Source organism: Suillus subalutaceus (assembly GCF_016647625.1).
Source record: "Suillus subalutaceus strain FC151 chromosome Unknown DFJ58scaffold_275, whole genome shotgun sequence".
NCBI lineage: Eukaryota > Fungi > Basidiomycota > Agaricomycetes > Boletales > Suillaceae > Suillus > Suillus subalutaceus.
The window spans coordinates 1-27,068 of record NW_024540524.1 but is presented as its reverse complement, the minus strand read 5'-3'; the positions used below and the strand labels follow the sequence as shown (position 1 = coordinate 27,068).

General features: G+C 48.6%; 14 protein-coding genes across 14 annotated transcripts; 7 read left to right on the top strand and 7 right to left on the bottom strand.

Moving 5' to 3' along the window:
* Positions 1-434: 434 nt before the first annotated feature.
* Positions 435-1,648, top strand: DFJ58DRAFT_871457 (uncharacterized protein; the record flags this gene model as incomplete). The annotated part of the gene is made up of 1 exon (XM_041394312.1): positions 435-1,648. A coding segment is annotated over one exon (1,188 nt), but the record flags the coding sequence as incomplete, so codon positions are not given.
* An 801-nt stretch (positions 1,649-2,449) lies between these two features.
* On the bottom strand, positions 2,450-4,521 carry DFJ58DRAFT_823707 (uncharacterized protein; the record flags this gene model as incomplete). Its single annotated transcript, XM_041392128.1, has 7 exons — positions 4,289-4,521; positions 3,769-4,224; positions 3,064-3,703; positions 2,923-2,980; positions 2,698-2,870; positions 2,593-2,647; positions 2,450-2,528 (listed from the first exon to the last, which is right to left on the bottom strand). Coding segments are annotated over exons 2-7 (1,450 nt in total), but the record flags the coding sequence as incomplete, so codon positions are not given.
* Positions 4,522-5,644: 1,123 nt separating this feature from the next.
* DFJ58DRAFT_823704 (uncharacterized protein) lies at positions 5,645-8,119 on the bottom strand. The gene is given in 5 exon segments (XM_041392127.1): positions 5,645-6,196; positions 6,265-6,789; positions 6,843-7,550; positions 7,576-8,067; positions 8,081-8,119. The coding sequence occupies 4 exon segments, from the start codon at positions 8,059-8,061 to the stop codon at positions 5,981-5,983; spliced, it is 1,935 nt and encodes a 644-aa protein (XP_041235654.1). The 5' UTR covers positions 8,062-8,067; positions 8,081-8,119; the 3' UTR covers positions 5,645-5,980.
* Positions 8,120-8,273: 154 nt separating this feature from the next.
* DFJ58DRAFT_750441 (P-loop containing nucleoside triphosphate hydrolase protein) lies at positions 8,274-9,952 on the bottom strand (the record flags this gene model as incomplete). The annotated part of the gene is made up of 4 exons (XM_041387741.1): positions 8,274-9,038; positions 9,103-9,560; positions 9,610-9,868; positions 9,917-9,952. 4 exons carry the CDS (start codon positions 9,950-9,952, stop codon positions 8,274-8,276), a joined length of 1,518 nt encoding a protein of 505 aa, XP_041235653.1.
* Positions 9,953-10,284: 332 nt separating this feature from the next.
* DFJ58DRAFT_243866 (uncharacterized protein) lies at positions 10,285-11,935 on the top strand. The gene is made up of 7 exons (XM_041379428.1): positions 10,285-10,329; positions 10,408-10,663; positions 10,712-10,897; positions 10,946-11,164; positions 11,213-11,416; positions 11,465-11,883; positions 11,933-11,935. Exons 2-6 carry the CDS (start codon positions 10,619-10,621, stop codon positions 11,735-11,737), a joined length of 927 nt encoding a protein of 308 aa, XP_041235652.1. The 5' UTR covers positions 10,285-10,329; positions 10,408-10,618; the 3' UTR covers positions 11,738-11,883; positions 11,933-11,935.
* A 94-nt stretch (positions 11,936-12,029) lies between these two features.
* On the top strand, positions 12,030-13,332 carry DFJ58DRAFT_243880 (P-loop containing nucleoside triphosphate hydrolase protein). The gene is made up of 2 exons (XM_041379429.1): positions 12,030-12,384; positions 12,449-13,332. Exons 1-2 carry the CDS (start codon positions 12,272-12,274, stop codon positions 13,230-13,232), a joined length of 897 nt encoding a protein of 298 aa, XP_041235651.1. The 5' UTR covers positions 12,030-12,271; the 3' UTR covers positions 13,233-13,332.
* Positions 13,333-14,018: 686 nt separating this feature from the next.
* On the bottom strand, positions 14,019-14,771 carry DFJ58DRAFT_671267 (P-loop containing nucleoside triphosphate hydrolase protein; the record flags this gene model as incomplete). The annotated part of the gene is made up of 1 exon (XM_041382939.1): positions 14,019-14,771. A coding segment is annotated over one exon (753 nt), but the record flags the coding sequence as incomplete, so codon positions are not given.
* A 1,957-nt stretch (positions 14,772-16,728) lies between these two features.
* DFJ58DRAFT_848136 (uncharacterized protein) lies at positions 16,729-17,435 on the bottom strand (the record flags this gene model as incomplete). The annotated part of the gene is made up of 3 exons (XM_041393585.1): positions 16,729-16,975; positions 17,008-17,135; positions 17,352-17,435. 3 exons carry the CDS (start codon positions 17,433-17,435, stop codon positions 16,729-16,731), a joined length of 459 nt encoding a protein of 152 aa, XP_041235649.1.
* A 1,959-nt stretch (positions 17,436-19,394) lies between these two features.
* On the top strand, positions 19,395-19,747 carry DFJ58DRAFT_243829 (uncharacterized protein). Its single transcript, XM_041379427.1, has one exon. It carries the CDS (start codon positions 19,451-19,453, stop codon positions 19,709-19,711), a length of 261 nt encoding a protein of 86 aa, XP_041235648.1. The 5' UTR covers positions 19,395-19,450; the 3' UTR covers positions 19,712-19,747.
* Positions 19,748-19,802: 55 nt separating this feature from the next.
* On the top strand, positions 19,803-20,927 carry DFJ58DRAFT_823693 (uncharacterized protein). Its single transcript, XM_041392126.1, is given in 6 exon segments — positions 19,803-20,284; positions 20,408-20,644; positions 20,655-20,757; positions 20,782-20,814; positions 20,865-20,874; positions 20,885-20,927. 2 exon segments carry the CDS (start codon positions 19,869-19,871, stop codon positions 20,592-20,594), a joined length of 603 nt encoding a protein of 200 aa, XP_041235647.1. The 5' UTR covers positions 19,803-19,868; the 3' UTR covers positions 20,595-20,644; positions 20,655-20,757; positions 20,782-20,814; positions 20,865-20,874; positions 20,885-20,927.
* DFJ58DRAFT_711068 (histone-fold-containing protein) lies at positions 20,809-21,691 on the top strand. The gene is made up of 3 exons (XM_041383835.1): positions 20,809-21,045; positions 21,097-21,345; positions 21,403-21,691. The coding sequence occupies exons 1-3, from the start codon at positions 20,905-20,907 to the stop codon at positions 21,451-21,453; spliced, it is 441 nt and encodes a 146-aa protein (XP_041235646.1). The 5' UTR covers positions 20,809-20,904; the 3' UTR covers positions 21,454-21,691.
* Positions 21,692-21,759: 68 nt separating this feature from the next.
* On the top strand, positions 21,760-22,806 carry DFJ58DRAFT_243803 (ribosomal protein L14-domain-containing protein). The gene is made up of 4 exons (XM_041379426.1): positions 21,760-21,880; positions 22,103-22,139; positions 22,191-22,261; positions 22,327-22,806. The coding sequence occupies exons 1-4, from the start codon at positions 21,875-21,877 to the stop codon at positions 22,618-22,620; spliced, it is 408 nt and encodes a 135-aa protein (XP_041235645.1). The 5' UTR covers positions 21,760-21,874; the 3' UTR covers positions 22,621-22,806.
* On the bottom strand, positions 22,779-23,735 carry DFJ58DRAFT_711062 (uncharacterized protein; the record flags this gene model as incomplete). Its single annotated transcript, XM_041383834.1, has 3 exons — positions 23,560-23,735; positions 23,135-23,500; positions 22,779-23,075 (listed from the first exon to the last, which is right to left on the bottom strand). The coding sequence occupies exons 1-3, from the start codon at positions 23,671-23,673 to the stop codon at positions 22,779-22,781; spliced, it is 777 nt and encodes a 258-aa protein (XP_041235644.1). The 5' UTR covers positions 23,674-23,735.
* Positions 23,736-24,706: 971 nt separating this feature from the next.
* DFJ58DRAFT_736514 (uncharacterized protein) lies at positions 24,707-25,090 on the bottom strand (the record flags this gene model as incomplete). The annotated part of the gene is made up of 1 exon (XM_041386810.1): positions 24,707-25,090. The coding sequence occupies one exon, from the start codon at positions 25,088-25,090 to the stop codon at positions 24,707-24,709; it is 384 nt and encodes a 127-aa protein (XP_041235643.1).
* Positions 25,091-27,068: the final 1,978 nt, after the last annotated feature.

Sequence of the window (27,068 nt, the reverse complement as noted above, 5' to 3'; positions counted from 1 at the left end):
AAGTCCTCCGGGACGGACCTGGTAAACGTGGCAATGACCTGCTCCACGTTATCAGAACCCGCCCTCGATATGCTGTGGCGTGAACAGTCAAATTTGGGACCCCTCATAATGTGTCTACCGCAAGACACCTGGGAGGTCACGGAGAATCGTACTATTGTAAGTGATGTCTGCCATTTGACTCTTGATAAGACGATGCTCACCGTACTCCAATTTGTAGACATTTTCCCGCGAGCCGCTACTTACGGAATGGGAGCGCGTCAGAATCAATGCGTCAAGGATACGCAGGATTATTAGTCGCAATTGTTTTAAACGATGCTCCGAGACCAAGTGGCCCGGTCCTACGGCGACTTTTCGAGCTCTTTCCCGCCTGCCGTACTCTTCCCCAACTTGTGTGTATTTCATTTCGATGCGGTGTCCTCGTCTGCCGGAGATTCGTTCGGACTTCTTGCTACTTTCGCCAATTCTTCTTGCCCGGACTGGAAACCCTGGCATTTAATATACCGTCAAGAGTCCCGACGTATGAGGTAGAGCAATTGATTGATGCTCTTCCCGCGGAAGCGTCTGGCCTGCGGCAACTGTCGATAATGACGGCCCAGGGTCTCTCGGCCTGTCGTTTTGTGATACCAAAGCTACCAAAGTTGATTCGACTGTCTATGCGCGCATTCGACATGAGCCTGATGACGCAGAACATTGCCAATATCCAGCATTCGCGCTGTCTCCAAAGCCTGACACTTACTTTGCACGGACTATCTGATATGGAAAACCAACTATCAGGTAATATGCCACTCGAATTGAGTACCCTCAAACGCCTCTTTCTCCGTGGCCCTGGCTTGCAAAATTGCACATCCTTCCTTCTTCAAGTTGCCACCCCACAATTATCAGTCATCGAGATTGGCACGTACCGTACATCTGCCAACCCAGAAGAAATCACCGCGTTCATCGAATCCCTATCCACGTCTTGCCAAACATTTGGATCCCTGGAAAAGATTTCTGTGGTCGACTGTTCGCCCGGCCAGTGGTGGGAGCACGAGTCTCAAAGCGAACTCCATTCTCGGATTTTCCGGCCTTTGCTCCGGTTCAGAAGGCTGTCGACTGTCGAGTTTGTTGACATTGGAAAATTCCGCCTTGACGACGCGTTCATCGAGGACGTTGCAGCTGCTTGGCCGTATCTTCGTGTACTGAAGTTCGTCTCAGAGAAAGTCAGCGATTGCGACGTCACCTTTACCGCAATGCTTTCATTGGCGTCAAGGTGCAAGTTGCTGCGTTGCCTACAATTAACGTTCGATGCCACACATTTTCCGACACTTCCCTGTGCGCCGGATGGGACCCGGGAACTTTGGACCACGCAAACAGCCCTCAGCGAGCTGCATGTCGGACGCTCGAAGGTGTCGGCAGGGTCACAATTCCACCTCTTCCTAGCTGTGGTGTTTCCAAATCTAGTTGATCTCTCCCGGTATCATTCGGCGTATCGTTTGGCCGATGGCATTGTATGGCGCCAATTAAAAGAAGCATGGGAACAACTGGCGATCCATCTGGAAAACATTTCCTGCCGTGCCAGCCTCCTGGCAGAACTGCCTAGTGCAACTACAGCCTTAGGTGGAGGAGGACCAAGCGAGGGATGAGGACCAAGCGGGGGATGAGGAATGGGAGGGGAGGATAATGATGACTTACTGTGAGGATCATAGGAGATCTCAGTGTAACCCGGTCGGAGCTCTACACGATACGTTATGTGCTCTGTATGCTTATGTTCCTAGTATTGGTGTGTGCCTGAAAGTGGCAACACGTGAACAAATGTAAATTACGTCGTGGTTCACTATGTTCGCTGTACATTTATAGGTCTGATGACCGCTTTGAATCAAGTCCTATCGTTTCATCGGGCTTATACTAAGAGCTATAGAACGCCATGGAACATATACTCAGGGGATTTGGCGTGTCCTGCTGTCAAACCTGACCCTGCCATCCGAATAGTGATACATAAGCACGAGAAGTGCGAACCTCCGTGAATCGGTGATATACGATGGGTTTTGGCCAGCCTATAGTTTCGAGGAGTATCCGTTGAACGATCAAATCTGAGACGAGCGCAAGGGCAAAAAGCCAGAGCGAACACAGCATAAAAAAAGAATACAGTACAGTACAAGCCCCACAGAATACATCTGACACAGAAGAGTACGTGCGCATACACTCCCCTGGCACAACAAAAAACCTCCAAATACAACCTACATATTTTTACTTTTTGCACCCATAAATATAAACCACTTCCGAAATGATATAGTTGTTCGAGGATTCCTTAGTGGTATCGCGCTCGATCTGTTTCCCTCTTTTATTCGTCTCCGGACCTACTTTTTCGACTCGTACCGGTTCTGCGCCCTAGACGCTCTGCACCAACGATCTACCCAAAGACATCGCCCCAGATGCCCGATTCACACGGCCTCGCAGCCCAGTGGTCGACAACAGTCCGCGCGCCGCCACACCCACCCCGGGTGCAGCTGAACAGTGCGAAGTCCAGGACAAGTACGATTCCATGCGATCTACGCGCAGACGCACATGATTAGCGCCACCAAAACCAGTCAAAATATAGCATGGCAGACGTACGATAAGTTCGCGAGTGTAATCGTCAAACGGCTTCCGACGTTCGGGGTTCTTCGGACTCAGAATTAGACTTGCGTTAAGACAGGAAATGTAATCTGGGGGCGTTACCCTTGTTCGTCCATGAAGTCTACGCTGATGTCTTGAGAGAAAGGCAGCTGCTGCAGGCTGCGAATAACATCCATTAGTGTGGCTGTGACCGGATCGATGTCATGCATGTTCTCGAAATAAGTATCGCCGATACCAGGGGCGCCATATGCGGTGTCGTCATCACGCTTCCTCGCCTCAAGGAGACTTTGAGGGGGGTGGGAGAAGAGGGATGCAGAATATGTGTACGGATACGAGGTGTGCAAGAGCGTACAGTGTACGTGAACCCATACCGAGTATAGTAATCCTGAAAATGAGGGTCAGTGTCGGGATGGGAGACAGGAAACGAGAGAAATGCAACGCACCTCGCTTGGTGCTCCCCTTGCATACCTGACTTGTAACTTGGTTAAATTGGGAAACGCGCGACGATGGCCAGCACGACTTCGTCGTCCCAATCTCCCACGAACAGGGAGAGCTCTTGCAACCCTCGACAAGTAAGAGTGCACTTCTACAAATGCTTGGTAGAGTGGCGTGAGCACAACCTCATCGCGAATATCGAGCTTGACAATTTTGCGTCCGGAACAAATAGAAGAGATGGCAGATAAAGGGGCAGAAACAGCACAGAGAGCTGGAAGAGCGCTTGGTGACAGTGAAAGAGCGGGAACGTGGTTTCGCAAGATGAGAGTGCGGAGGGAGGGAAGACTCTCAAGGAACGAGATGAAGCCCGGCGGAGCTCTAGGGCGGTCTTTATGGATGGGGAACTTGACGTCAAGAGCAGTGAGCGGGGAAGGTGGGAAGGAAGATGTGAAAACGCGATGTAACCAGACAGTGTGGTCATATGTGAGGGTGCGGATGGTGGGGACTCTTGCAAGCATTCGTAGACGGGTACGGGGATTCCGAGGATTAGTGTCGTCGTCATTAGATGGGAATACAGCGCGAATATCAAGGAGGGTGAGGGATTGAAGTTTCAGAGAAGTGTGGTCATTATCTGTATAGACACCAGCGAAGTGAACGGTGCAGTGCACAACTGCTAAATCACGCAAGTACGGAAGGTCGCGCAGAAATGGAGTGAAAAATCTCGCGGGAGAAGCATACCGCGGAAGACGAGCTGTCTGAGAGAGGTGAAGGACGTGACTTGAGTGAGGAGATTGTCGTAGACGGTAGCGTCCGCAAGGAAGCGTGGTTGATAGGCATCCTTTATTTGGAAGAAGCGATACCTGTTTGTTTGCCGGTTGAGGGGAATAGGCGTCCAGTCGTCAGCTTCCGTCAAGGAAACGATAGCGACAGCTTCTTTCAGCTGCTCCACGGTGCGTTCTACGAGGGGGGATATACCAAGAAGAAGAGCGCGAGGTGAAGGCTGAATGGAAGACAACGCTGAGTACGCCGTTACAAACGATGTAGGGGACGTCAGGATCAGATGCTTGTAGAGAAGGCGAATGGCGATTGCATGAAAGCTTTTCGAGGTCAAGACAACGTTACGAAGCGACTGTGAAGGCAGATACTCGAAAATTGAAAGCCAGAGTTCATTTGGAAGCGTCATTGAATAGACGACTGTCGACGAGGACGCAGCTGTAGACAAAATCTTCATGCACAATCTTAAGTACTTAGTACTTACTAGCAAGTTACAAGGTCCGTTCTTCTACTATGTATCACGTGATTGATCAATGTTTCGGACTTGGAAGGCTGTTAGCGCCGAGACGCGCGTTTGACGAGTGAAATGCAAGTTCGATGGGAATTTGAATAGATACAAGAAGACGGTTTTGACGGAGTATCGATGAGACTTTTAGAGACGGGCAGCACTTGTATATGCCCAAGGCTTACTAAATGATGAAAGGATAAAGGCAAAAATGCCCTGGTCAAAACACGAGCAAATACATATTAATCTTGATCAATGCTTGAGCCTTGGCGTGGCGAATTTAATTGGTTACGCGTCGTCTCTATGATACTCTATCACGACTCTCACGAGAGCGCACTCATGCTTTCAGAGGCTGTGACAGCGCAACCCTGTCCAGTTCATGGTGGGGGACGCTTTGATAAGGCCGAGGCGCGGTCAAGCCTTGACTCGGAAGAGCGGGAGTCATATTCACTTAGTATCAAGGCGGATGGTCTACAAGACCTTTGCATCACCATCGAAGACAAGCTGATTCAGTTCTCTCCACCAAAGCCGCTGTGCAAACGTTCTTGCCCATCTGTCCGTGGAACCGTTGTGATCTCAGGCTGCCTGACTTGCCTAGCAAGTCTCGATGGTTTGGACTGTCAGTCGCGGCCAATCGTTCGCCTAGCACAGCCTTTTGGCGCTCTCTTCCTAGCCCAGCAACGTGGTTGAGGGTACAAAAGAGTCGCTGAGGGTCGCAATATCATCGCACGAGTCAGGGGCGTGGCTTCTGTTTCTGACGTGCATGTAAGGACGCTTCAAGTATTGTAGTGGTAAGGATTTCTGACGCGTTTTCATTCATATCTTGACAGTTACAGTACCGCTGGTAGGCATTTGTATCATGCTTTCGCTGACTTACAACAAGAGAGCGAGCCATCACAGTTGTATCATCGAATCGCTACTGAGGGAGCCAGCTGAGAAGCTGTTGTTATATCAACTCACTGTGCGTCAATTACGCTTCGCCTGACTTCCACGCGCAACAGGCTATCCCTCAGGCTTTACTAGTTCACTAGTCACTTGACGCTCAATCTGACGCTCGACTGGGCGGTTGGCGCTAGGCGAGTATGAGTGCCGATGGCCGGGACAACTTTAGTATCGATGTTAATATTATCATCTCTTTCTCTCGTTCCGCGCCTGCTTAGCCAGTCCGGTGGGAAATCTCTTTCACGGCTACATTGATACATACCGTCGCTTATCGAACTGATCAGGCCTGGGGCCCACAAAAGCCACGACAGATCCGATCCACTCCCTTGGCTGCCATTGGTGGACTTTCCTCCCAGACTATTTCCTTGACCAAGCTTATGAGGGTACCACGAGTTCCAACGCAAGGCATGTAGTAAGGAGCTAGAATTAAACAAAATGAAATAACCAATACAGTAGACGTATAGATGAATGGATCATACGCAGAACATCAACAATTAACCTACATATAACAAGTATAACCTACCATATTTACGACGAGTTACACGCCATGACATGGTGAATAGCCATGTCAACACCGAAATACTTAGACGCCAAGTTCGACATGTTTCCCTATTTTCATTCCTTCATTCTCTATACCCTTTTCGTCTTGATTGCCAATTCTGCCCCAACGCATTGCGAACTAATAATCTCCTAGTCACGTCACCGTGAATATTGTCGGTGGGGACAGGGTTATTGATATCCAGTGTCACGTGCTTTTGATTCAGCATTTTTTATGATATCTGCGAGTGACCTCGCGTGGCAAGGTGGCGACTCGAAAACGTCGCCAAAAATGCCTGATTCGCACTGCCTCGCAACCCAGGAGTCAGCAGGGTCCGCGCGTCGCCACACCCACCCCGGGTGCAGCTGAACAGTGCGAAGTCCAGGACAAGCACGGTTCCAAGCGATCTACGTGCAAAGACGGACATGATCAGAAAATCCAAAAGCACGGCCCGGACACAACATAGTAGACGTACGACAAGTTCACGAGTGTAATCATCAAATGGCTCCGTCTCCGACACTTGAGGTTCTTCGAACCCGGGCTCAAAGTCGTGATTATTATCGGCAAATTGGTCGAGATGCTTCTGATGCTCGGCAACCGTGCACCCTTGGCACGGCAACCCGACGGGAGTCCCATGGCAGCAATACACAGTTACGGTGTACGCGTCCATGTCTATGTCCACATCCAAGTCCATGTCGGTGCCTTGATAGATGGCAGGAAGTAAATTGTGAGGGTTGCGAGCGCGGCACCGGTAGGGTACGCCATAATAATCCTCGCTGTTATCCTGCTCCAGGCTGGTATCTGTGTCCAGATCGATGTCGTGCATGCTCTGGAAATAAGTATCGTCGATACCAGGAGCCCCATATGCTGTGTCATCATCAAGGTTGTTCGTCTCGAGGAAATTTTGAGGAGGTGGGGGCAGAGGGATGCAGAAGATGTGCACAGATACGAGGTGTGGAAGAGTGTACAGTGTACGTGAACCCATACCGATGATGGTGTCCTGGAAATGAGGGTCAGCGCCGGCGAAAGAAACAGAAGGGAAATATAACGCACCTCACTTGGCCCTCCTCTTGCATACCTGACTTGTAACTTGGTTAAATTGGGAAAATGTGCGACGATGGCCAGCATGAGTTCGTCGTCCCAGTCCCCTACGAATAGCGAAAGCTCTTGCACCATCGACAAGTCGGAATGCACTTCTGCAAATGCCTTGTAAAGTGGCGTAAGCACAGCCTCATCGCGGATGTCGAGTTTAACAATGCTACGGCCGGAACAGAGAGAAGTGATGGTAGAGAAAGGGGCAGAAATAGCACAGAGGGCTGGAAGAGCGCTCGACGACAATGAGAGTGCGGGTACGTGGTTTCGCAGGATAAGAGTGCGGAGGGAGGAAAGAGTCTCGAGGAACGGGATGAAGCCCAGCGGAACTCTGGGACGGTCTTTCTGGACGGGGAACTTGACGTCGAGAGCAGTGAGCGGGGGAGATGGGGAGGAAGATGTGAAAGCGCGGTGTACCCAGACGGTATGATCATATGTGAGAGTGCGGAGGGTGGAGGCTTTTGCAAGCAGGCGTAGACGGGTACGGGGAAGATTCATGTCGTCATCATCGGATCGAGAAGTAGCGCGAATGTCAAGGAGGGTGAGAGTTTCGATTTTCAGGGAAGTGTGGTCAATATCTGGAGGGGCACGGACGAAGGGAACGGTGCAGTGCACGACCGCCAAATCGCGCAAGTGCGGAAAGTCGTGTACAATGGGAGTGGAAATTGCCTGGGAGAATCATACCGCGGAAGACAAGCTGTCTGAGAAAGGTAAATGAAGTCACTTGTGATAGGAGAGTGTTGTAGAGGGTTGTATCCGCAACCAGGCTTGGTCGGTAGGCATCCTTGATTTCAGAGAAAAGAGACCTGGTTGATTGGCGATTGTCATTAACGTTGACAGTAATTGGTTTCAACCCGTCAAAGGAAACGACAGCGACAGCTTCTTGTAGTTGCTCTACGTTGCGTGCGAATGGGGAAATACTAAGAAGAAGAGCGTGCGGTGAAGGCTGGATGGAAGATAACACGGAGCGAGCCGTTACAAATGATGTCGGGGACGTCAGAATTAGATGCTTGTAAAGAAGACGGATGGCGACTGCATGAAATTTCTTCGAGGTCAAGACAACGTTACGAAGCGACCGCGAAGGCAGATATTCGAAAATTGGAAGCCAGAGTTCATTTGGAAGCGTCATCGACGAAGTCACTTTCGACGAAGACGCAGCTGTCGACATTGACGATGTCATCCTTATGCACGATCCAAATTGCAAGTTACGAGAATCAAGCTCCTTTATGGCTTCACGTCAGATGCCGACACCAAATAAAGGCACACACTTTTTGTAATTATATCGTCTTTCTATTCCATATCAATGTGTGTACCATATCATGTAGTAAGTGAACTGCATGCAATAGTCATGTGTAACGTATCGACAAGGACAAAGTAAGCAAGTGTAGGGTATCAAAATGAATCTTGCTTGATCATATCAACCAACTGTTTTGCGACTTCTTTAGATATCCCGCAACGCTTCGTGAGATGAGGGACAAGATCCTTGTTTTTAATATGCAAACCCCCTCCAAGTAGCTCCTTCAGCTTACGCATGAACGAGACAAACAAATTGTCCCCTCCGATCCATGCTTGCCTCTGCCCGTCAGCAACATAGGTCTTCACAAGTTCGCGGATCGTGGCGCGCGATTGTTCATAAAGATTTTTGTGTCTGCCTTCCAGATAATTAGCGGCCGTGATGCACGCGTGACCAGTGACATTGATCTGATATTTGTCGAGGTGGGCATGTTCTCGATCCCACCAGTCCTCCATCCTCTGCTCTCTCTCGAGGTTCGTAATCACAAGAACAATGGGAACCTTCTTCTCGCAGAGGAATTCGTGAAAGAGTCGGTAGTTGCTCTGGAGCATACCAGAGACTCTGCCGGCGCGCATACAGAACAAAAGCAAATCAATGCCGCCTTCCGATTCCAATTTCTTGATAAGCCGATAGGCGTTCTCGACGGACTCAAGATATTCTTTGATTCCAAGCTGCGGTTCCTCGAGTCCAACGGTATCGAAAACCTTATAGGACACGCCGTCGAATTCGATGGGATATTCTCGCCACTGCAGCGTACAGCGTTGCATGCCAGGAGATGTGTGTGCTATATCCTTTCCTGCCATGAGGTTGACGACGGAGCTTTTGCCTGCACCTGCCTCTCCAAAGAGTACGATATTTTTAGTCTTCCTAATTCATTAATGTTTAGCAACATACGGAGCAACACTTATATGGGGACCAAGCACATACCTTGCGAGAGGAATAGTAGTCACTCTGGGGGGTCCCAATATTCTGCGGGCAACGCTGTTCAATGAGGTTGCAGACGGCGCGGTATGACTGTTCGCGGCGCCGCCTGTGTTCATCTGTGTCAGCTTGATCGATGGTCACCGCGGTAATACACGCGTGGCAAGCAAAGTTCATTCCAAGGTCTGAGATGGATTTCTCGTTATTCCTCCACCAATCTTCCATTTCTGGTTCTCGGTCTTCTAGGGCTGTGACGACAAGGACGATAGGCACTCCAACTTTTCCCTTCAATTCGGAGCGCACTAACTTGTAGTTGCGCTGGAGCGCCCGGGCGTCCTGTGTGCCTTGTACGCAGTATATGAGAAGATGAATACCCCGGTTCTTCTTAAGAGTTCTAAGAAGCGTCTTCAGAGCTGTCCTCGCTTGAGCAGTGGGGACTGTCCCCTGGGGGCCTTCATCAAGACCTGCGGTCTAGTTCAGTGACGCCCACAAAAAGTGGCAAATTATACTGACCGGCTGTGTCGAACAGCTGTACCTTCACGGTTTTGTCCTGAGTCATAACGTCGTGCTCGTATACAGTAGGTTCAGTTGTGCATCCAGTGGCGTCGCGGGATGTCGGCGCCTTTTCCTTCCCAATAATCAAGTTGACCAAGGAACTTTTACCAGAACCTGTGTCTCCAACTATGACAACATTGCATGTGTCTGCGCGACGGAAAGCTTCCTCGACTCGATGATAGTTGAGGGAAACTGCAGTCTGATCTGAGGAGTGAGACTGATTTCCAATTGAGGTCACGCTGAGGAAAATCCAAAGACCACATACGGTGAAAGATGCTCTCGCAGGAGACCGTAGCGGCATTGCAAACGTCGAAAACAATGAAAAAGATTGTCTTGACTTGCGTCGTCGATGTTTTTGAGTATTGATCCTGCCTTCAGTCGCCGATTCGTTAGAACATGATGTGTCCAGGCGCCTGGCAGATTTGAAAATCGATCACGACGCCTGGATTCAGCATGTTCCATGCATGCGAGCAAGTCATTGTCATGGTATGGTATGTAGTTAGCTTCGAATACCCTGCCAGGTGCCGTCCTGGAGTACTCGTGCCAGCGAGTCTTCTGAGTATGACAAATAATTAATAAACGGTTATATTCTTACGTTACTCTACTGCTTATGGCTTGGCAGCCGAATGGTGTGCCAGTAACAGGTAACAGGGCATCGTGACACTCCATTCGAAGAAGGTATGTAAGTAGTTGTTCTTTGGCAAAGGCCGGCCGATGGTTGACTCTGAGGATCTGATTGAAATATGATAACGTCAGGCTGGCCTGACGTCCACGTCAAGTTCAAGTGCAATGCCTTTCTCGCATGCATGGAACATGCTGAATTCATACGTCGGGATCGATCTTCAAATCTGGCGCCTGGACACGTCCGTCATGTTCTAACGAATCGGGGACTGAAGGCAAGACCAATACTCAAAAACATCGACGACGCAAGTCAAGACACCCTTTTTCGTTGTTTTCGATCTTTGCAATGTCGTCGGCTGTTTGGAGAGCATCCGAGTCGTCCACCGTATCCGTATGTGGTGTCTAGTTCTTCCTCAGCACAAAGTTAACTTGAAGTCAGTCCCATATCCCAGTTCAGAGTTCGGCTGACCATGGTTACCATCATCGTCTGGATGCTACCATTGTTGAAGAAACAGGCGCTGATCGAAGTTCCTTAGTCAATTCGACCACTGGGATGAAAACGGCGCCGATGTCCCCCGATGCAGTGTCTTCTTCCGAGGCTGGGAGAGCATCGTTCACTGAATCCGTATGTGGTCTCTGGCTGTTCCCGAGCGTGAAGTTAACTTTAAGTCAGTCCCATGACTTAGATCAGAGTGCAACTGACCACAGCTATCATCGAGTCGAGGATGCCTCGCATTGCACAGACGCATGCAATACTTCTGTTATCGGAGAAACAAGAGTTGGTAAAAGTTCCTTAGTGAACTCGACTGCTAACACACAAACGGCGCCGATGTCCCTCGACACAATGTCATCGTCTCCTCTTGACGCTGGGAGAATATCGTCCACCGAATCCGTATGTGATGTGTGGCTCTTCCTCAGCATGATGTTAACTTGAAATAAGCTCCATGCCTCAGTTCACAGTGCAGCTAGCCACCGCTCGGATCAAGTTGAGGATGCTTCACATCGCGCAGACACGTGTCGTGCTACCACTGTTGAAGACACGGGCGCTTGTCAAAGATCCTGGGATGACCTGACCACTGGAACGCAAAGGGAACCATCGTCTCGCAGCGCAATGCCGCCACCACCTGGGAGAGCATTGTCCACAGTATGTGGTGTCTGACGCTTTCTCACCACGATGTTAACCCGAAGTCAGTCCAACATCTCAAATCAAAGCGTTGCTTTCCCCACCTTTAATCCAGTCGGGGAAGCTTTATGTTACACAGACAAAAGCAAGGCTGTCGGGCCTGTTATTGTTAGAGACACAGGAGCTGGTAAAAATTACTGGCCCAACTGGCCCAACTGGTTGATTACGGTCCACACCCCGGGTCGGGGTGCGGCTTACCCCCACTATCGTCGGATTGAGGGAAGCTTTACGTCGCACGGACACATGCAATGTTGTCATAGTTGGAGACACAGGTGCTGGTAAAAGTTCCTTGGTCAACTTGATTATTGGGAAGGAAAAGGCGCCGACATCCCGCGACGCCACTGGATGCACAACTGAACCTACTGTATACGAGCACGACGTTATGACTCAGGACAAAACCGTGAAGGTACAGCTGTTCGACACAGCCGGTCGGTACAATTTGCCGCTCTTTGTGGGCGTCACTGAACTAGACCGCAGGTCTTGATGAGGGCCCCCAGGGGACAGTCCCCACTGCGCAAGCGAGGACAGCTCTGAAGATGCTTCTTAGAACTCTTAAGAAGAGCCGGGGCATTCATCTTCTCATATACTGCGTGCAAGGCACACAGGACGCCCGGGCGCTCCAGCGCAACTACAAGTTATTGCACTCCAAAGTGAAGGGAAGAGTGCCTATCGTCCTTGTCGTCACAGCTCTAGAATACCGAGAACCAGAGATGGAAGACTGGTGGAGGGATAACGAGAAATCCATCTCAGAACTTGGAATGAACTTTGCTGGCCACGCGTGTATTACCGCAGTGACCATCGATCAAGCTGACACAGATGAACACAGGCGGCGCCGCGAACAGTCATACCGTGCCGTCTGCAACCTCATCGAACAGCGTTGCCAGCAGAATATTGGGACCCCCCAAAGCGATTACTATGCCTCCCACAAGGTATGTATTTGGTCGCTAGGTCCCACTTGCGCCATATTAAGCTAAATATCGATAAATTAGGAAGACTAAAAAACATCGTACTCTTTGGCGAGGCGGGTGCAGGTAAAAGCTCAGTCGTCAATCTCATGGCAGGAAAAGAGATAGCTCTCACATCTCTTGGCATGAAACGCTGCACGCTGCACTGGCAAGACTATGTCATCGACTTCGATGGAGAGTCTTATAAGGTGTTTGATACCATTGGAATCGAGGAATCGGGACTTGAAATGGAGGAGTACCTCGTGGCAGTCGCAAACGCCTATAGGTTCATCAAGACGTTGGATGCAGAAGGCGGCGTTGACCTTCTTTTGTTCTGCATTCGCGCCGGGAGATTCACTGCTGCGCTTCAGAGCAATTACCGGTTCTTTTATGAATTCCTCTGCGAGAAGAAGGTTCCCATTGTTCTTGCGATTACGAACCTTGAAAGAGAACAGAGGATGGAGAACTGGTGGGATCGAGAACATAGCATCTTCCCCCGATTTGGAATCCACGTCGCTGGTCATGCATGCATTACTGCCGCCAATGGATTAGATGGCAGGCACCAGCAACTTTATGAAGAATCGCGCATTGCAATCCGCACCCTTGTCACGAATTATATCATTGGCGACCACAATGGCGTAGTATGGACAGGAGGGAACAATGTGTTCGTATTGTTGGTGCGTGCGCTGAAGAAGCTTCTTGTAAAGAATACGCATATCAGAAAGATGAACCTTACCGGTCAACTCACGAAACGTTGCGGTATGCCTCGAGAAACTGCAGGACAGTTGGCTGATATGATCGAGCAAGGGGAGGTCAGAGTAGATACAGCTTGACTTGCGTCTTTTTTTCCTCTTCTGCTTGCAGATCATCGATATCCTTGAAGGATACAGATCTAGGCGTTTCTTATTCCCGCTTCCTTATCACTGCGTACAATACAATCGATTATCTCTCCCAATTTGAATATAAACGTTGTTCGGGATGGAGCACACTGTTTTGGGAAATTCACGGCATTCTATCGCCTTCGAAGGTCAGCAAGTCGTTCTGGCGCCCTTTACACACTCTTCAGCTAGCGCTGAACACACTCACTGGCAGAGCTACTAGTACTTTACAGTCGAAATGTCAGAGATCCAACCCATGATTGCGCCGCAGGAGGACGGTTCTGGTAGTGTACCAGAAACAGCCGCACATGAATCACGGTCCACTACATCCGACGCCCATACACACCAGGAGGTGGGACTCGGAGAGTATCGGGAGTAGAATCGTTTCCTACCAGTGCGCACTATCGTTGTTCTGGCTTGATTGACTTGTTTATGTTTCTGATAGATTGCAAATGTCTTCCGTATCCGAGTCATGAAGCAGTCTGTTCCACATAATACCGCTAAGATCGCCAAGGACTCGGATGCCAAGGAGTGCGTCCAGGAATGTGTGATGGATGTTAAACAAATTACACTCTTGGCATAAATTGACACTCCATCCAGACTAGTAGCCAGACTGTCTTTGTATTAGTAGTGTAATACCCTAGTGTCCGTCATGCTAAACCACACGTGGTAATCATGTATGATGTATCGACGAGGACAAAATAAAGAAGCGTAAGGTAAGTATCAAAATCATGATGGTTCTTACTTGATCATATCAGCCAACTTTTTTGCGACCTCCTTGGATATCCCGCAACGCTTCGTGAGATGAGGAACAAGATCCCTTCTGCTCACACGTGGACTTCCTACAAGTAACTCCCTGAGCTTGCGCATCAACGAGACGAACAGGTTATCCCCTCCTATCCATGCTTGGCGATGCCCGTCAGCAGTAAACTGCTGAACGAGCCCACGGATTTTGAGGCGCGATTCTTCATAGCGGTCTGTCTGTGTGCCAGCTGGCAGTCTATCAGCGGCAGTGATGCACGCGTGACCAGCGACATGGATCTCATGTTTTCGGAGGTTTTCATGTTCTTGATCCCACCAGTCCTCCATCCTCTGCTCTCTTTCGAGGTTTGTGATTACAAGGACAATTGGAACCTTCTTCTCGCAGAGAAATTCGTGAAAGAGCCGGTAATTGCTCTGAAGAGTGGCGGTCATTCTTCCGGCGCGAATGCAGAACAGAAGCAGATCGATACCGCCTTGCTTGTCCAATTCCTTGATCAGTGCATAGGCGTTTTCGACGGAGTCAAGGTACTCTTCCATTCCAAGCTGCGGTTCCTCGAGTCCAACGGTATCAAAAACCTTGTATGATTCGCCACCGAATCCGATGGTGTATTCTTTCCAGCGCATCGTACAGCGGTCCATACTAGCGGATGTGGCCGCTACCTTCTCTCCCGCCATGAGGTTCACGACTGAGCTTTTGCCTACTCCACTCGCTCCAAATAGTACGATATTCTTATGCTCCTTACTAATTATTGATGTTTAGCAGGATATCGGAGCAATGCGCGTCTGACGACGAAGCACGTACCTTGCAGGAGAAATTGTAGGCACCCTGTGAACCCCCGTCCCACTCTGCGGGTAATACTGTTCGATAAGATTGCAGACAGCGCAGTATGACTGTTCGCGGCGCTTCCTGACCTCATCTGTATCACCTTCGTTAATGTTTAGCGCGGTAATACACGCGTGGCTAGCAAAGTTCATCCCGAGGTCTGAGATGGATTTCTCGTTATTCCTCCACCACTCTTCCATCTCCGGTTCTTGGTCTTCCAGACCTGTAACGACAAGGACGATAGGAACTCTTCCTTTCACTTCAGAGTACATTAACTTGTAGTTGCGCTGGAGCGCCCTGGCGTCCTGTGTGCCCTGCACGCAGTACACAAGGAGATGGATGCCCCCATTCGTCGTAAGAGTTCTAAAGAGCTTCTTCAGACCAGTCTGGGCTAGCTTGTTGGGGACCGTTCCCTCGGAGCCCCTCATCGAAGCCTGCTGTCTAGTTCAGTGACGGCCATGAAGAGCGGCGAACTATACTGACCGGCCGTGTCGAACAGTTGTACCTTCATGAACTTGTTCTGAGTCACGACGTCATGCTCGTACACGGTGGTTTCGGATGTACATCCCCTGGCGTCAGGGGATGTTGGCACTGCCTGCGTCTTGGTAATCAAGTTGATCAAGGAACTTTTGCCAACGCCTGTTTGTCCAAAAATGACAACATTGCATGTGTCCGTGCGACGTGAAGCTTCCTCGAGTCCGAGACATTTACAGCCAGCTGCGTTCTGATCTGCGGTATGGAACTGACCTCAAGTAAACTTCATCTGAGCAAGAGCCAGACGACACATACTATGGACGATTGTCTCTCAAATGGCGGCATTGCCACGTCGAGGGACGCCAGGGTCACTTTCTGCTTAATCATCCAGTTGGGTCAGTAACGTTTACTAGTGCCTATGTTTCCAACGATGACAGCATTGTCACGGTGGTGTGCGTCTGTGCAATGTGGGGCATCCTCGACTGGATGACAGCTGCGGCCAGCTACGCTTTGTTCAAGTTCTGACGTCTGGAACTGACTCCAAGTTAATTCTATGCTGAAGAAGAGCCAGACACCACATACTGATACGGTGGACGATGCGGCACTCCTGAGAGCGGATGTCATTGCAAAGATCGGAAACAACGAAAAGGGCGTCTTGACTGGCGGTGACGGCGGTGTTTTTGAGTCTTGCCTTCAGTCCCCAATTCATTAGAATGTGACAGGTCCGCACGCTAGCTTTAAAGATCGATCCTGGTACCCTTGGATTCAGCATGTTCTGTGCATGCGAGAACGATGGGTAACATAATTATGTACTAGTACTATCGGTTACGTTCTATTTGTGATCGCCATGAGTTCATGGTACCCTGTTATCAGTCGGTTCTTACTCGGTTCTTTCGAGTTTCTCCAAACCCTGCACAGACAAAGTCCGAACATCCTCACGTCATTCACAACGAAAAGACCCCAGGCTCTGCTCAACATGTCCGCTTCAGCTTAATGCTGCGATTTTTATTTATTAAAAAATCCAATTTATTGTCTTTGGGGTCGTAGACCCTGTATTAGACATAGCCCTGAACTCGGGGGGCTTACTCCCGCTAATCTATCGTATGCTGCGATTATTATCGAGCGTATATAACGACCTCAAGATATCCTCGCTCCCCGCATGTTTCGAATTCCCTTCCCTTACTCTGTCGGTTCGATCTTCCGAGTCTCTTCATCACATGTTCAAAGTCTAAATGTCCTCACTTTTGCATGCTTCAAGCTCCTCCATGACATCTGTTGTCATTGTCTTCCTCTCATCAATGTCTTTGGATCCCTCACCTTCGTACCGTTCCCAAACCGTTCCCATATGTACCGCGCTCTCATTACTAACATGGTGGTCGTGTCATTTGTATCCTAGCGTGTAGCAATGAATATATTTTCAAGTTTACGCCAAAACGCGAAGCCTGCTCGTGGCTGTAAAATGGGGTCTTGTTGTAGGGATGGGGAGGTAATATGGACAAGCAAAAGATGAGTTAGTTTGAACCAAACGCAGAACCCTTTGCGAGGCCGGCTCATGGCTGTAAAATGCGTCAGAATGTCTTGTAGTAGGTTGGGTTGATTGAGGTTCGAGTGGCGCGCAAGCATGGTTGAAACAACGAGGCTGTATTATATTGACATAATCTAAGTACTCACCCACGAAGTGCACCGTCAAGAGTACTGAACTGCGAGATGGGAACATGGGTAAGGTGGAGTGGAAGTAGCGAGTCGTCGAACTCGCTAGTCACAACTCGGTTTGCAGTGATATAAGCGTATACAGTATGCTGCGCCGGCCACAGACACGGCTACGGTACTCCTCTTATGTCTGGGCGAAGGGCATTAGCAAGTGTGTAGGGTGATACTGGTGTGATTCTTCGGGGCGCTGGTTGCTGCAGTGCATCCTGGTGTCCATTGTCTGCGCCAGGTCGTACCACTGGATTTTGCGTGATGTGGCTGCGCTGTAATAGAGCTAAATTGCTGTTGCGAGTGAAGATGCATACCTTGACGAGTGATACTTCTCGATGCACGGTAAACATGAGTGGAATCACGATCACGAGTGCCAATGCCCAATGACACATGGACATCAATGCTCTGCGCTGCTCGGTTGTCAAAGGCTCGTCCTCTCATAATGCCACCTAGAAGTGTCAAGTTCACGCCGTCACGGTTAACATTGTGGTGAGCCTGCTCATTGCCGTTCGTGGTAGCTGGACATGCGCGCCATATATCTTCAAGAGTAATAAAGCTTGCGGGACGGTTATAGCGCTGGCAATGCAAATTTGTTGGTTTCGAGAGTACTATCCATTCAATAATAATCCCAGCATTAAGCTGAGGGAACATGTCGAGCAGAGCCTGGGGTCTCTTCGTTGTGAATGACGTGAGGGTGTTCGCCGAGACTTTGTCTGTGCAGGGTTTGGAAAAACTCGAAAGAACTGAGTATAAGGTCCGACTGATAACAGGGTACCAGAAAACCGAAAAGCAACTCACGAAATAGATAAGTATTAGTACTATCGTTCCGATTAGTACTAACCGATAGTATAATTAAATTCTGAATCCAATGACGATGACAATATTAATGTTACGGTTGGAGAATCCGACTTGGGCCAGAGTCCTGTAGGACCCCAGATCCTGATTCTCTTGGCCTGACACGCACGACGCACATGCATGCTGAGCCAGCTGACGGAGACTATTTTATATGTCCAGCACACGATAATGTACAGTTATGGATTATAAGGCAACAAGTTACTCCATATATCGGAAAACAGTGAGCCCTCCTCGCAGGCGAGTCTTTAACCGCCTCGTCTGTCCATGAGGAACACTCATTTGAATCTCAAGTCAACTCTTTCGAGTCGCAATTTACCGCGCGTTGAGCATTGTCTCAAATATAAGTATCGTCTACTTTCGGAAGAGTAGACTATCTAGTACTAGTAAGTCCAACGTCGCACCGTTCTCAGAGTTCCGAATCAACGGAAATTTGCAGATTGACAACCAACTGAACAGCAGGGGTACTACACCCGGAATCAACTCGGAATCCTTCGGACCTGCACAGCTGCAGGGACCTCCAACCCCCACTAGTGATACTACATAAATCAAAGATAACTACTTCACCCGGGTGACCCGTCGCCATGCCTTTATCGCATGGATGGAACATACTGAGTCCAGGCATCGGGATCGATCTTCGAATCTGGCGCCTGGATGCGGCATGCTTTAAACGAATCGGTAGCTGAAGGTAAAACTATTAGCACTCAAAAACACCAACAACGCAAGTCAAGGCGCCTTCTTGTTGTTTCCGATTGTTACAATGTCGTCGGCTCTTGGGAGAACATCGTCCACTGAATCCGTATGTGGTGTCTGGCTCTTCATCGACAGGAAGTTAACTTGAAGTCAGGCCCACACCCCAGATAAGAGTATGGCTAGCAGCAACCCTCATCCAGTCGAGAGTTCCCACTCTGTGATTGTTGGAAAAAACAAGCGCTGGTGGTACTAATTGGTTTAACATCTTCACCCTCGCGCTGATATCCTATAATGCAATGGCACTGGAGTCCCACAACACAATGTCGCCGTCTGGGAGACGATCATCTATAGTATGTGTTGTCTAGCTCTTGCTCAGATGAAGTTAACTTGAGGTCAGTCCCACACCGCAGATCAGAGTGCAGCTGGCCGTAAATACCTTGAACTCGAGGAAGCTTCATGTCACACAGACACATGCAATATTGTCATTTTTGGGCAAACAGGTGCTGGTAAAAGTTCCTTGATCAACTTGATTACCAAGACGCAGGCGGTGTCAACGTCCTCCGACGCCAGGGGATGTACAACTAAAACCACCATGTATAAACATGACATCGAGATTCAAAATGGTACCTTGAAGGTACGACTGTTTGACACGCCCGGTTAGTGCTGCTCGCCACTCTTTATGGGGGTCTCACCGAATTGGATCCCAGGTCTTGATGAGGACACCAAGGGAGCGGTCCCCAACGAGCAAGCCCAGACGGGTCTGAAGAAGCTTCTTAGAACTCTTATGATGAAAGGGGGTGTTCATCTCCTCGTGTACTGTGTGCAGGACACGAAGGACACCTCGGCGCTCCAGCGCAACTACAATTTAATGTACCCCGAAGTGAAGGAAAGTGTTCCTATCGTCCTTGTCGTTACAGGCCTGGAAGACCAAGAACCGGAAATGGAAGAGTGGTGGAGGAATAATGAGAAATCCATCTCAGACCTCGGGATGAACTTTGCTGGCCACGCGTGTATTACCGCTGTAACTGTTCATGAAGGTGATACAGAAGAGCTCAAGCAGCGCCGCGAACAGTCATATCACGCCGTCTGCAAACCTTATCGAACATTGTCGCCTGCAGAATGGGATTGAGGTCTCCGAGATAACCAATACTCCTCCCGCAAGGTACGTACTTAGTCTCCAGATGCTCTTTGCGCCGTACTTCGCCGAACATTGATAAATTAGGAAGACTAAAAACATCGTACTCTTTGGCGAGGCGGGTGCAGGCAAAAGCTCAGTCGTCAATCTCATGGCAGGAAAAGAGGTAGCTCTCACATCTCTTGGCATGAAACGCTGTACGCTGCACTGGCAAGACTATGTCATCGACTTCGATGGAGAGTCTTATAAGGTGTTCGATACCATTGGTATCGAAGAATCCGGACTTGAAATGAAAGAGTATCTTGCGGCAGTCGCAAACGCCTATAGGTTCATCAAGGCGTTGGATGCGGAAGGCGGCGTTGACCTGCTTCTGTTCTGCGTTCGCGCAGGCCGATTCACCGCTGCGCTTCAGAGCAATTACAGATTCTTTTATGAATTCCTCTGTGAGAAGAAGGTTCCCATTGTCCTCGCAATTACGAACCTCGAAAGAGAGCAGAGGATGGAGGACTGGTGGGAGCGAGAACATAGAGTCTTCGCTCGATACCAAATCCACGTTGCTGACCATGCGTGCATAACCGCCGCGAACAGATTGGAAGGCACACACCCAACGACTTTATGAAGAATCGCGTATCGCAATCCGCAACCTCGTCAAGCAGAATATTGCTGGCGAGCGCAACGAAGTGTGGACAGGGGGAACTTGAACAATGTGTTCGTGTCGTTGGTGCGTGCGCTGAAAAAGCTTCTGGTAAAGAACTCGCATATTAGAAAGATGAACCTTACCGGTCAACTCACGAAGCGTTGCGGTATGCCTCGAGAAACTGCAGGACTGTTGGCCGATATGATCGAGCAAGGGGAGGTCAGAGAAGATACAGCTTGACTTGCGTTTTGTTTTGCTCTTTTGCTTGTAGACCATTTTTGAAGGATACATGACATCTATGATCTAGGCGTTTCTTATTCCCGCTCCCTTATCACTGTACAGTAAAATCGATTATCTCTCCCAATTTGAATATGAACGTTGTTCGGGATGGAGTACACTGTTTTTGGAAATTTGCCGCCACCGACGGTGGGAAATTCACGGCATTCCATCGCCTTCGAAGGTCAGCAAGTCGTTCTGGCGGTGACGGATATGGCCCTTTACACTCTCTGCAGCTAGCGCTGAACACACTCAGGGCTACTTAACGGTCGAAATGTCAGAGATTCAACCCATGATCGCGCCGCAGGAGGACGGTTCTGGTAGTGTACCAGAAACAGCACATGAACCACCACAACCGACGCCCATTACAGACCAAGAGGTGGGAGAGTATCGGGAGCAGGATCGTTTCCTACCAGTGCGCACTATTGTTCGTCTGGGTTGATTGACTTGCTTATCTTTCTGATAGATTGCAAATGTCTCCCGTATCATGAAGCAGTCCGTTCCACACACCGCCAAGATCGCCAAGGATGCCAAGGAGTGCGTTCAGGAATGTGTTTCAGAGTTCATAAGTTTCATTACTTCTGAGGCTGCTGAGAAATGTCAGATGGAGAAGCGGAAAACAATTGGAGGCGAGGATATCCTGTACGCCATGGTGTCTCTAGGGTTTGAGAACTATGCGGAAACACTGAAGATTCATTTGGCAAAACTGAGACAGGTGTGTATTTCTTCCGTGACATGCTTCCATGATGGGTTGTATTAAAACTTTTGTCAGCACCAAGCAGGATCCTCGTCGAACCCGCGACAAGAGCATAGAGAAGATTGATTCTACTTTCTTGCACCCTGTACTAGATCCGTGTGCCACTGTATCAACTGCTTTCGCAATATTGCCCATGTTTTGCAACTCACTTTGCCACTTTGTCCGCTTTCAATGATACGATCGCCAACGCGCCGCCCGGGTAGCAGCGTTGTCCAACTCATAGTACTTACTGAGATGCCCTTGGGTCATATTTCCTTGACACGCTCCCTGGTAGCAATGCATATCACATTCCAAATACAATATTCAGTACTATGATTCTCCGGGTAAGAATTCGGTTGAGATTAGATTTACAGTCAATAATGTACGGCGTATCGGTATTCTGAGGTGGATAAACCTCTCGGCAAATTCCGTGCCAAACTCCGACACATCATTCTCAACTACACGACCAGCGTCAACGACGTCGACGGACACCCTCAAATAATCCCCAATGACTGTAAGTCGCTGTTCTGTGTATCTGAACCCTTGATCGAGCATTGCGCCACTTCTGACATGATTTTCGATGGAAACTGGTCGAGTTTGAGATGGATGGAGGTGCCACATATCCGATGTAGTCAATGCATTGGTGAAACACCTATATCATATGGCGCATAGCGAACGATCATTGTGTCTCTGATGCTCGATTGAATGGAAGTCTAATGACGTTATTCGCTTGTAGGACTCAACTTTCAAACGTTTCGTAGAGGTTGGACGAGGTACGACTGTTTACGACTTGTGCCGCACTGAATAAACTAAAGTGTAAACAGTGGTCCTTCTCAAGTCCGGCCCATCTGCAGGCAAGATCGCTGTCATTGCTGAGATCATAGACCACAACCGGGTGTGTGCAATGATATCATGCGCCAGAACAATTAACTGATCTCATACTGTCCTGCCAATGTATAGGCAATTATTGATGGCCCAACCACCGGTGTACCACGCCAATCATTCCCCTACCGCCACCTCACCCTCACCCCTATTTCTCTAACAAAACTTCCTCGCGGCGCAGGGTCTGGTGTCATCCGGAAGCAAGCGGAAAAGGAAGGTGTCGTTGCTAAGTGGGAGTCCTCAACATGGGCCAAGAAGCGTGCTGCCATGGAGAAGAGACGGTCACTGAACGACTTTGAGCGTTTCAGCGTGATGGTCACAAAGAAGCAGCGGAGAGATGTCGTCAGGAAGACCCTGGCCAAGGCTGCATAGAGGATGTATGGATACAAAATATCAGACATCTTGGTAGGATGTCGCTTCGCTGCATGATCCACACTTCCCTCACATCTGTTATGCCTACCATGATATATGCATGCACCATGCCCGCGCTATATTGCTAAACATTCGCCTCGAAGTAAGATCTGTTATTCTCAACTAGTCGGCTTCTCCTGGGTTTGAGTGATACCCCTTTTTGTTCTTTCGACCATTGCTTCTGCCTCCACCTCTACTAGAGCAGCTGATGCCCAACTATGAAAACCCCCCTTGTCAAACGCTTCTCTAAGGCGGACCTCTGCTTCTTGCCAATTCCATCCCACGGGTTCAGATGCAGGATTTTCCGTCCGCGCAGAATCATTAGCATGGGGTTCAGCTGGACGATATATTCGGTGTGAGAGGACGGGTAGTTTGGTCAGCACCGCATGACGGAGACGTTCCGCAAACTCGTTGATCTATAAGAAAAAGTTGCTTGAGTTCCAGAAAGAAAAGTCACGAGATTGCAAGGACGCACATCATGAGCATTGAGAGCTTTCATTACTCCCCAAATAGATGCTGTGGCACCTAGCGTCACAAGAGCAGTAGCGATGCCAAAGGCTTTGAGGGTGTACAGAGGACCGTTGAAAAACTGTTCTCCATTTTCTCCATTTGACACAGGTACTTTCAGAGGCGGCGGTTGAGCTAGAATCTCACTCGATGCTGTTTGTGAGGCAGGTCGGGATCGTATTGGAGAAGAATGCGATGAGACAGGCAGCGTTGATGGTCCTCGCCCTCGCCGAGGAGGCGCAGTAGCTTCCTGAAGATTCTGGGGAATAACACCACGCCTATATCGTCGTAGCATGATTATTGGCACTACAAGTGCTACGGATGAAAAGGCCAGCTGCGGTACATATGAACTGCCAGTCCATACAATTGATTGAATGCGACCGGACTACTCACCAAGGTCACTGGAACCCATTTCGGAACTTGGTGATTAGTTCCGAAGATACTTGTCCGTAGACCAGTAAAACCGTCTTCCTTTGCATCATCGGAAGACGTCGTTTGTCGCGTCATTCGCGATGGTAAAATGTGAGTCGCAAGGCGGGAGGAAGTCTAAAAGAAGGATCACGTGGTGTCCGACTGACATGGTCACCTGTGCTTTGCCCTTTTCATCCCATGCAAACTTCCATGGGTTATGCAACGCGTTCATTCATGGCTATGATACTGGATTGTGGAGGCTTTTTTGATAGGTCGCACGAATCATACCCTCGAGGCAATTTTAATTATTTGGTGAGAAGCTGAAAGATGCTGGGATCCAAGCGATCACGCATTACCTGGGGTTCAATATTTCAATTGCCTTACTAAATGTGGACTGGAAAGCGAGTTCCCATTTGTTTGCTATCTGTACTGAGATTGATTTTTACTAGTTGCACTACCGATGTTCAATTCTATGCGAGCCATTTTGCAGATGGTAAAAGTAACAGCTACAAATCCTTACACACAGACTCCATATATACAACTACCACTGTGCACCGGCGTGGACAGCGGTCATGACTGCGCTTAGAATCTCACTTGGGCCCTGATTTTGGAAGTGAATTTGCGATTGAGGCAGTGAATGAACTAATTGACTCAGTCAAGAACGCAACTCTCTAAGTATACGATCGAGTACACTGCTAATCGGGATAAACCTGAACCTAGCATGCGTAATCATACCTTTATGGGATCTGTGTGAACCCCAGTACTATCATAATATATACATTTACCAAAGGATTTCCGTCAATGTAGTAATGGCGGCATGAAGCAAACCATAAAAGGATATTGGTAGCAAAGGTCAAGCAGATATTGGGATCCTCTCTGACGAGTATGGTGTCAGGGACGGTCCACTATCATGTACTAACATATTACAAACCATCATAGCCTAACATTGCGACAGGGTCAAATGCTGAGGTCTGGTTGGCCTCACACCTATGTTGTGCGTTTGCAATACAGTCATAGTGTTATCGTATTACTGTATTTCTGTATTTACTCTAACACTGGTGCTTCACAGCATGATCGGGCAGAACGAGGGCAAGCATTGATTGATCTAATTTACAAACAACAAATATAACTAGATGAAACACGCTACAAAAACGGAGGGGACGGTAAAAATAAGCTGAAAATCATCCCATATACTTGTGCGAATCTCATCCAGGATGTCCTGGCTGAGAGGGCTATCAGCTGGTATAGTCAGGTTGTCCGCCGTCCAAGACTCGATAAATTTCCCTTCCAAACTGATCTTAGGGTTCCAGTTAGGCCAGGGCCCCCGAGGAAAGTCTGGATTGGCGGCAATGAATGCCATCCAGAATGCGTCACAGCCCCAAGCCCACTCAGGCGCTCTAACGTCCCGAATGGTGTCAACCAGCCAAGTTTCCACCTGTCTGGCGAGCACAGACCAACTGGCCTCGGACAAGGGATTGAAAGATGGCGGAAGTGGCAAGAAGGGTATCTGCATGAATGTAAGGTTCAATGTGTGTCAGCGCTGCGCACGATTCGAGACTCACCATGAGCTGTGGGACAGACTGCGACTCGAAATTTGAAACCAATTCTGTCCAGGAAATATGGCGAATTACAGGCACCGCCTGCCCTCCAAATTCTCGCAGCCATAGAATTGTGACCTGTAGTGGCTAGTAGACAAGGTGAATGGTGTCAAGGAATCTGAATTAAAAGAGTACTTATATGGTCATTTCAGAAATAGATTTCAAACTTGTGAAAATAATTCTTTTTGTGGGCTGGTACATATCTTAGAGGGTACTTCCAGGAATGATATGAGCCAAGAATTACAGAAAACGGCGGTTGGGATGTGGAGATATGGTCAAAATACTGACTTTTTGGCCCTACCACCATATGTCACCAGTAATGATCTCCAGATACTCTGGGACCATCACCAATCGATTTCCAAGCTTGAAAAACCCCAGGACAGCCCTTTACGGTATCGGGTTTAAGTTAAAATCAAGTACAGCAAAATATAGGAGGTAGGAGGGAGGAGGAGGACCTTGTATATCTCAAGAATGCGATTTTTTCTGGGAATTCTGGCTCGACCATCGTGTTCAGAGGGATCAAGAGCCCCCAGGAAAAATGCTTTTGGAGCACTGGCAAGTCATGTGAAGTCTGTAAAAATCGATCTTTGTGGGGGGTATGAGGCAAACTGACCTATTTTATTTCAAACAGGCTAGAAATACTCTGGGATCATCTCCAATCGATTTCTGTGATCATAAAACACTAGGAACATCCTTTGATATATCGGTATTTACATAATATCAAGATATATGAGATAGGAGGGGGGAGGGGGACCTAGCATATCTCAAGAACCTGATTTTTTCTGGCAAATCTGGCTTGACCATCGTGTTCAGGGGGATCGAGAACCCCCAGGAAAAATGCTTTTGGAGCACCAGCAAGTCATGGGAAGTCTGTAAAAATCGATCTTTGTAGGGGGGTATGAGGCAAATTGACATATTTCAATTCAGATAGGCCGGGAATACTCCAGGATCATTTCCAATCACTTTCTGTGATCATAAAACACTAGGAACATCCTTTTGCATCTCAGTCTTCACACAATATCAAGATATATGAGATAGGAGGGGGAGGGAGACCTTGCATATCTCAAGAACATGATTTTTGCTGGCAAATCTGGCTTGACCATCGTGTTCAGATGGATCAAAAACCACCAGGAAGAATACTATTTAAGGACTGACAAGTCATGGGAAGCCTAGAAAAATCGATCTTTGTGGGGGGTATCAGGCCAACTGACACATCACAATTCACATGGGCCCAGATGACTCCGATACCATCTCCAATCAATTAACATGGTCCAAAAACACTAGGAGCATTCTTTTATACATCAGTATTGACATGGAATCATGCCTCTGGGCACAGTAGCTAGGGGGAGGGGGTAGCATCACTATGGAATATGATTTTTTCGGACCAAACCAGTGTTGCCATCTGATTCAGATGGCTCAATAACCCCAGAAACAAGTTCTATTTGAAGCCAAGCAAGTCATATGAAAGCTCAAAAAATCAATCATTGGGTGAGGCAGCATCACACTGCTTACATAAGCAAAAGCGGTCAACTTGACCATAGGTGAGCAACTTTACAACAACATGACTTTGACATATCAAATTGTTGTTCCTACTGGTCTGTGTCTTCAGAAATAAGCCTGAGATCCAGCCATGCAAGTCATACAAAGGCTGAAAAAATCGACTTTGGGTGAAGGCCTCAGCACAAGAGTACTTGATAGCTCATCACTTTGGAACATGATTTTTGCGCACCAAACAAATCCTGCTGTCAGATTCAGGAGGCTTTATAACTTCTAGAACAAGTCCTATCTTGAGTCAGGCAGGTCATGTGAAGGCTGAAAAAAAATCGATCTTAGAGGGTGAGGCAGCATGACAGGGGTGTTCAACTTTTGAACATGATTTTTACACAAGAAATG

What these genes read in the sequence shown, in the direction of transcription:
- DFJ58DRAFT_823704 (XM_041392127.1), bottom strand. Translation starts at nt 8,061, where the DNA reads ATGACATCGTCAATGTCGACAGCTGCGTCTTCGTCGAAAGTGACTTCG. An exon ending in TTACCTTTCTCAGACAGCTT is followed by an intron (nt 7,551 to 7,575) that starts GTCTTCCGCGGT and finishes TGATTCTCCCAG; the next exon opens with GCAATTTCCACTCCCATTGT. An exon ending in ATTACACTCGTGAACTTGTC is followed by an intron (nt 6,197 to 6,264) that starts GTACGTCTACTA and finishes CTTTGCACGTAG; the next exon opens with ATCGCTTGGAACCGTGCTTG.
- DFJ58DRAFT_243866 (XM_041379428.1), top strand. Translation starts at nt 10,619, where the DNA reads ATGTCGTCGGCTGTTTGGAGAGCATCCGAGTCGTCCACCGTATCC. An exon ending in CCGAGTCGTCCACCGTATCC is followed by an intron (nt 10,664 to 10,711) that starts GTATGTGGTGTC and finishes ACTTGAAGTCAG; the next exon opens with TCCCATATCCCAGTTCAGAG. An exon ending in CTGGGAGAGCATTGTCCACA is followed by an intron (nt 11,417 to 11,464) that starts GTATGTGGTGTC and finishes ACCCGAAGTCAG; the next exon opens with TCCAACATCTCAAATCAAAG.
- DFJ58DRAFT_243880 (XM_041379429.1), top strand. Translation starts at nt 12,272, where the DNA reads ATGAACACAGGCGGCGCCGCGAACAGTCATACCGTGCCGTCTGCAACC. An exon ending in ATTACTATGCCTCCCACAAG is followed by an intron (nt 12,385 to 12,448) that starts GTATGTATTTGG and finishes TAAATTAGGAAG; the next exon opens with ACTAAAAAACATCGTACTCT.
- DFJ58DRAFT_243829 (XM_041379427.1), top strand. Translation starts at nt 19,451, where the DNA reads ATGTACCCCGAAGTGAAGGAAAGTGTTCCTATCGTCCTTGTCGTTACA.
- DFJ58DRAFT_823693 (XM_041392126.1), top strand. Translation starts at nt 19,869, where the DNA reads ATGGCAGGAAAAGAGGTAGCTCTCACATCTCTTGGCATGAAACGCTGT. An exon ending in ATCCACGTTGCTGACCATGC is followed by an intron (nt 20,285 to 20,407) that starts GTGCATAACCGC and finishes AAGTGTGGACAG; the next exon opens with GGGGAACTTGAACAATGTGT.
- DFJ58DRAFT_711068 (XM_041383835.1), top strand. Translation starts at nt 20,905, where the DNA reads ATGTCAGAGATTCAACCCATGATCGCGCCGCAGGAGGACGGTTCTGGT. An exon ending in AGCAGGATCGTTTCCTACCA is followed by an intron (nt 21,046 to 21,096) that starts GTGCGCACTATT and finishes TCTTTCTGATAG; the next exon opens with ATTGCAAATGTCTCCCGTAT. An exon ending in ATTTGGCAAAACTGAGACAG is followed by an intron (nt 21,346 to 21,402) that starts GTGTGTATTTCT and finishes AACTTTTGTCAG; the next exon opens with CACCAAGCAGGATCCTCGTC.
- DFJ58DRAFT_243803 (XM_041379426.1), top strand. An exon ending in TTTCGTAGAGGTTGGACGAG is followed by an intron (nt 22,140 to 22,190) that starts GTACGACTGTTT and finishes AAGTGTAAACAG; the next exon opens with TGGTCCTTCTCAAGTCCGGC. An exon ending in AGATCATAGACCACAACCGG is followed by an intron (nt 22,262 to 22,326) that starts GTGTGTGCAATG and finishes GCCAATGTATAG; the next exon opens with GCAATTATTGATGGCCCAAC.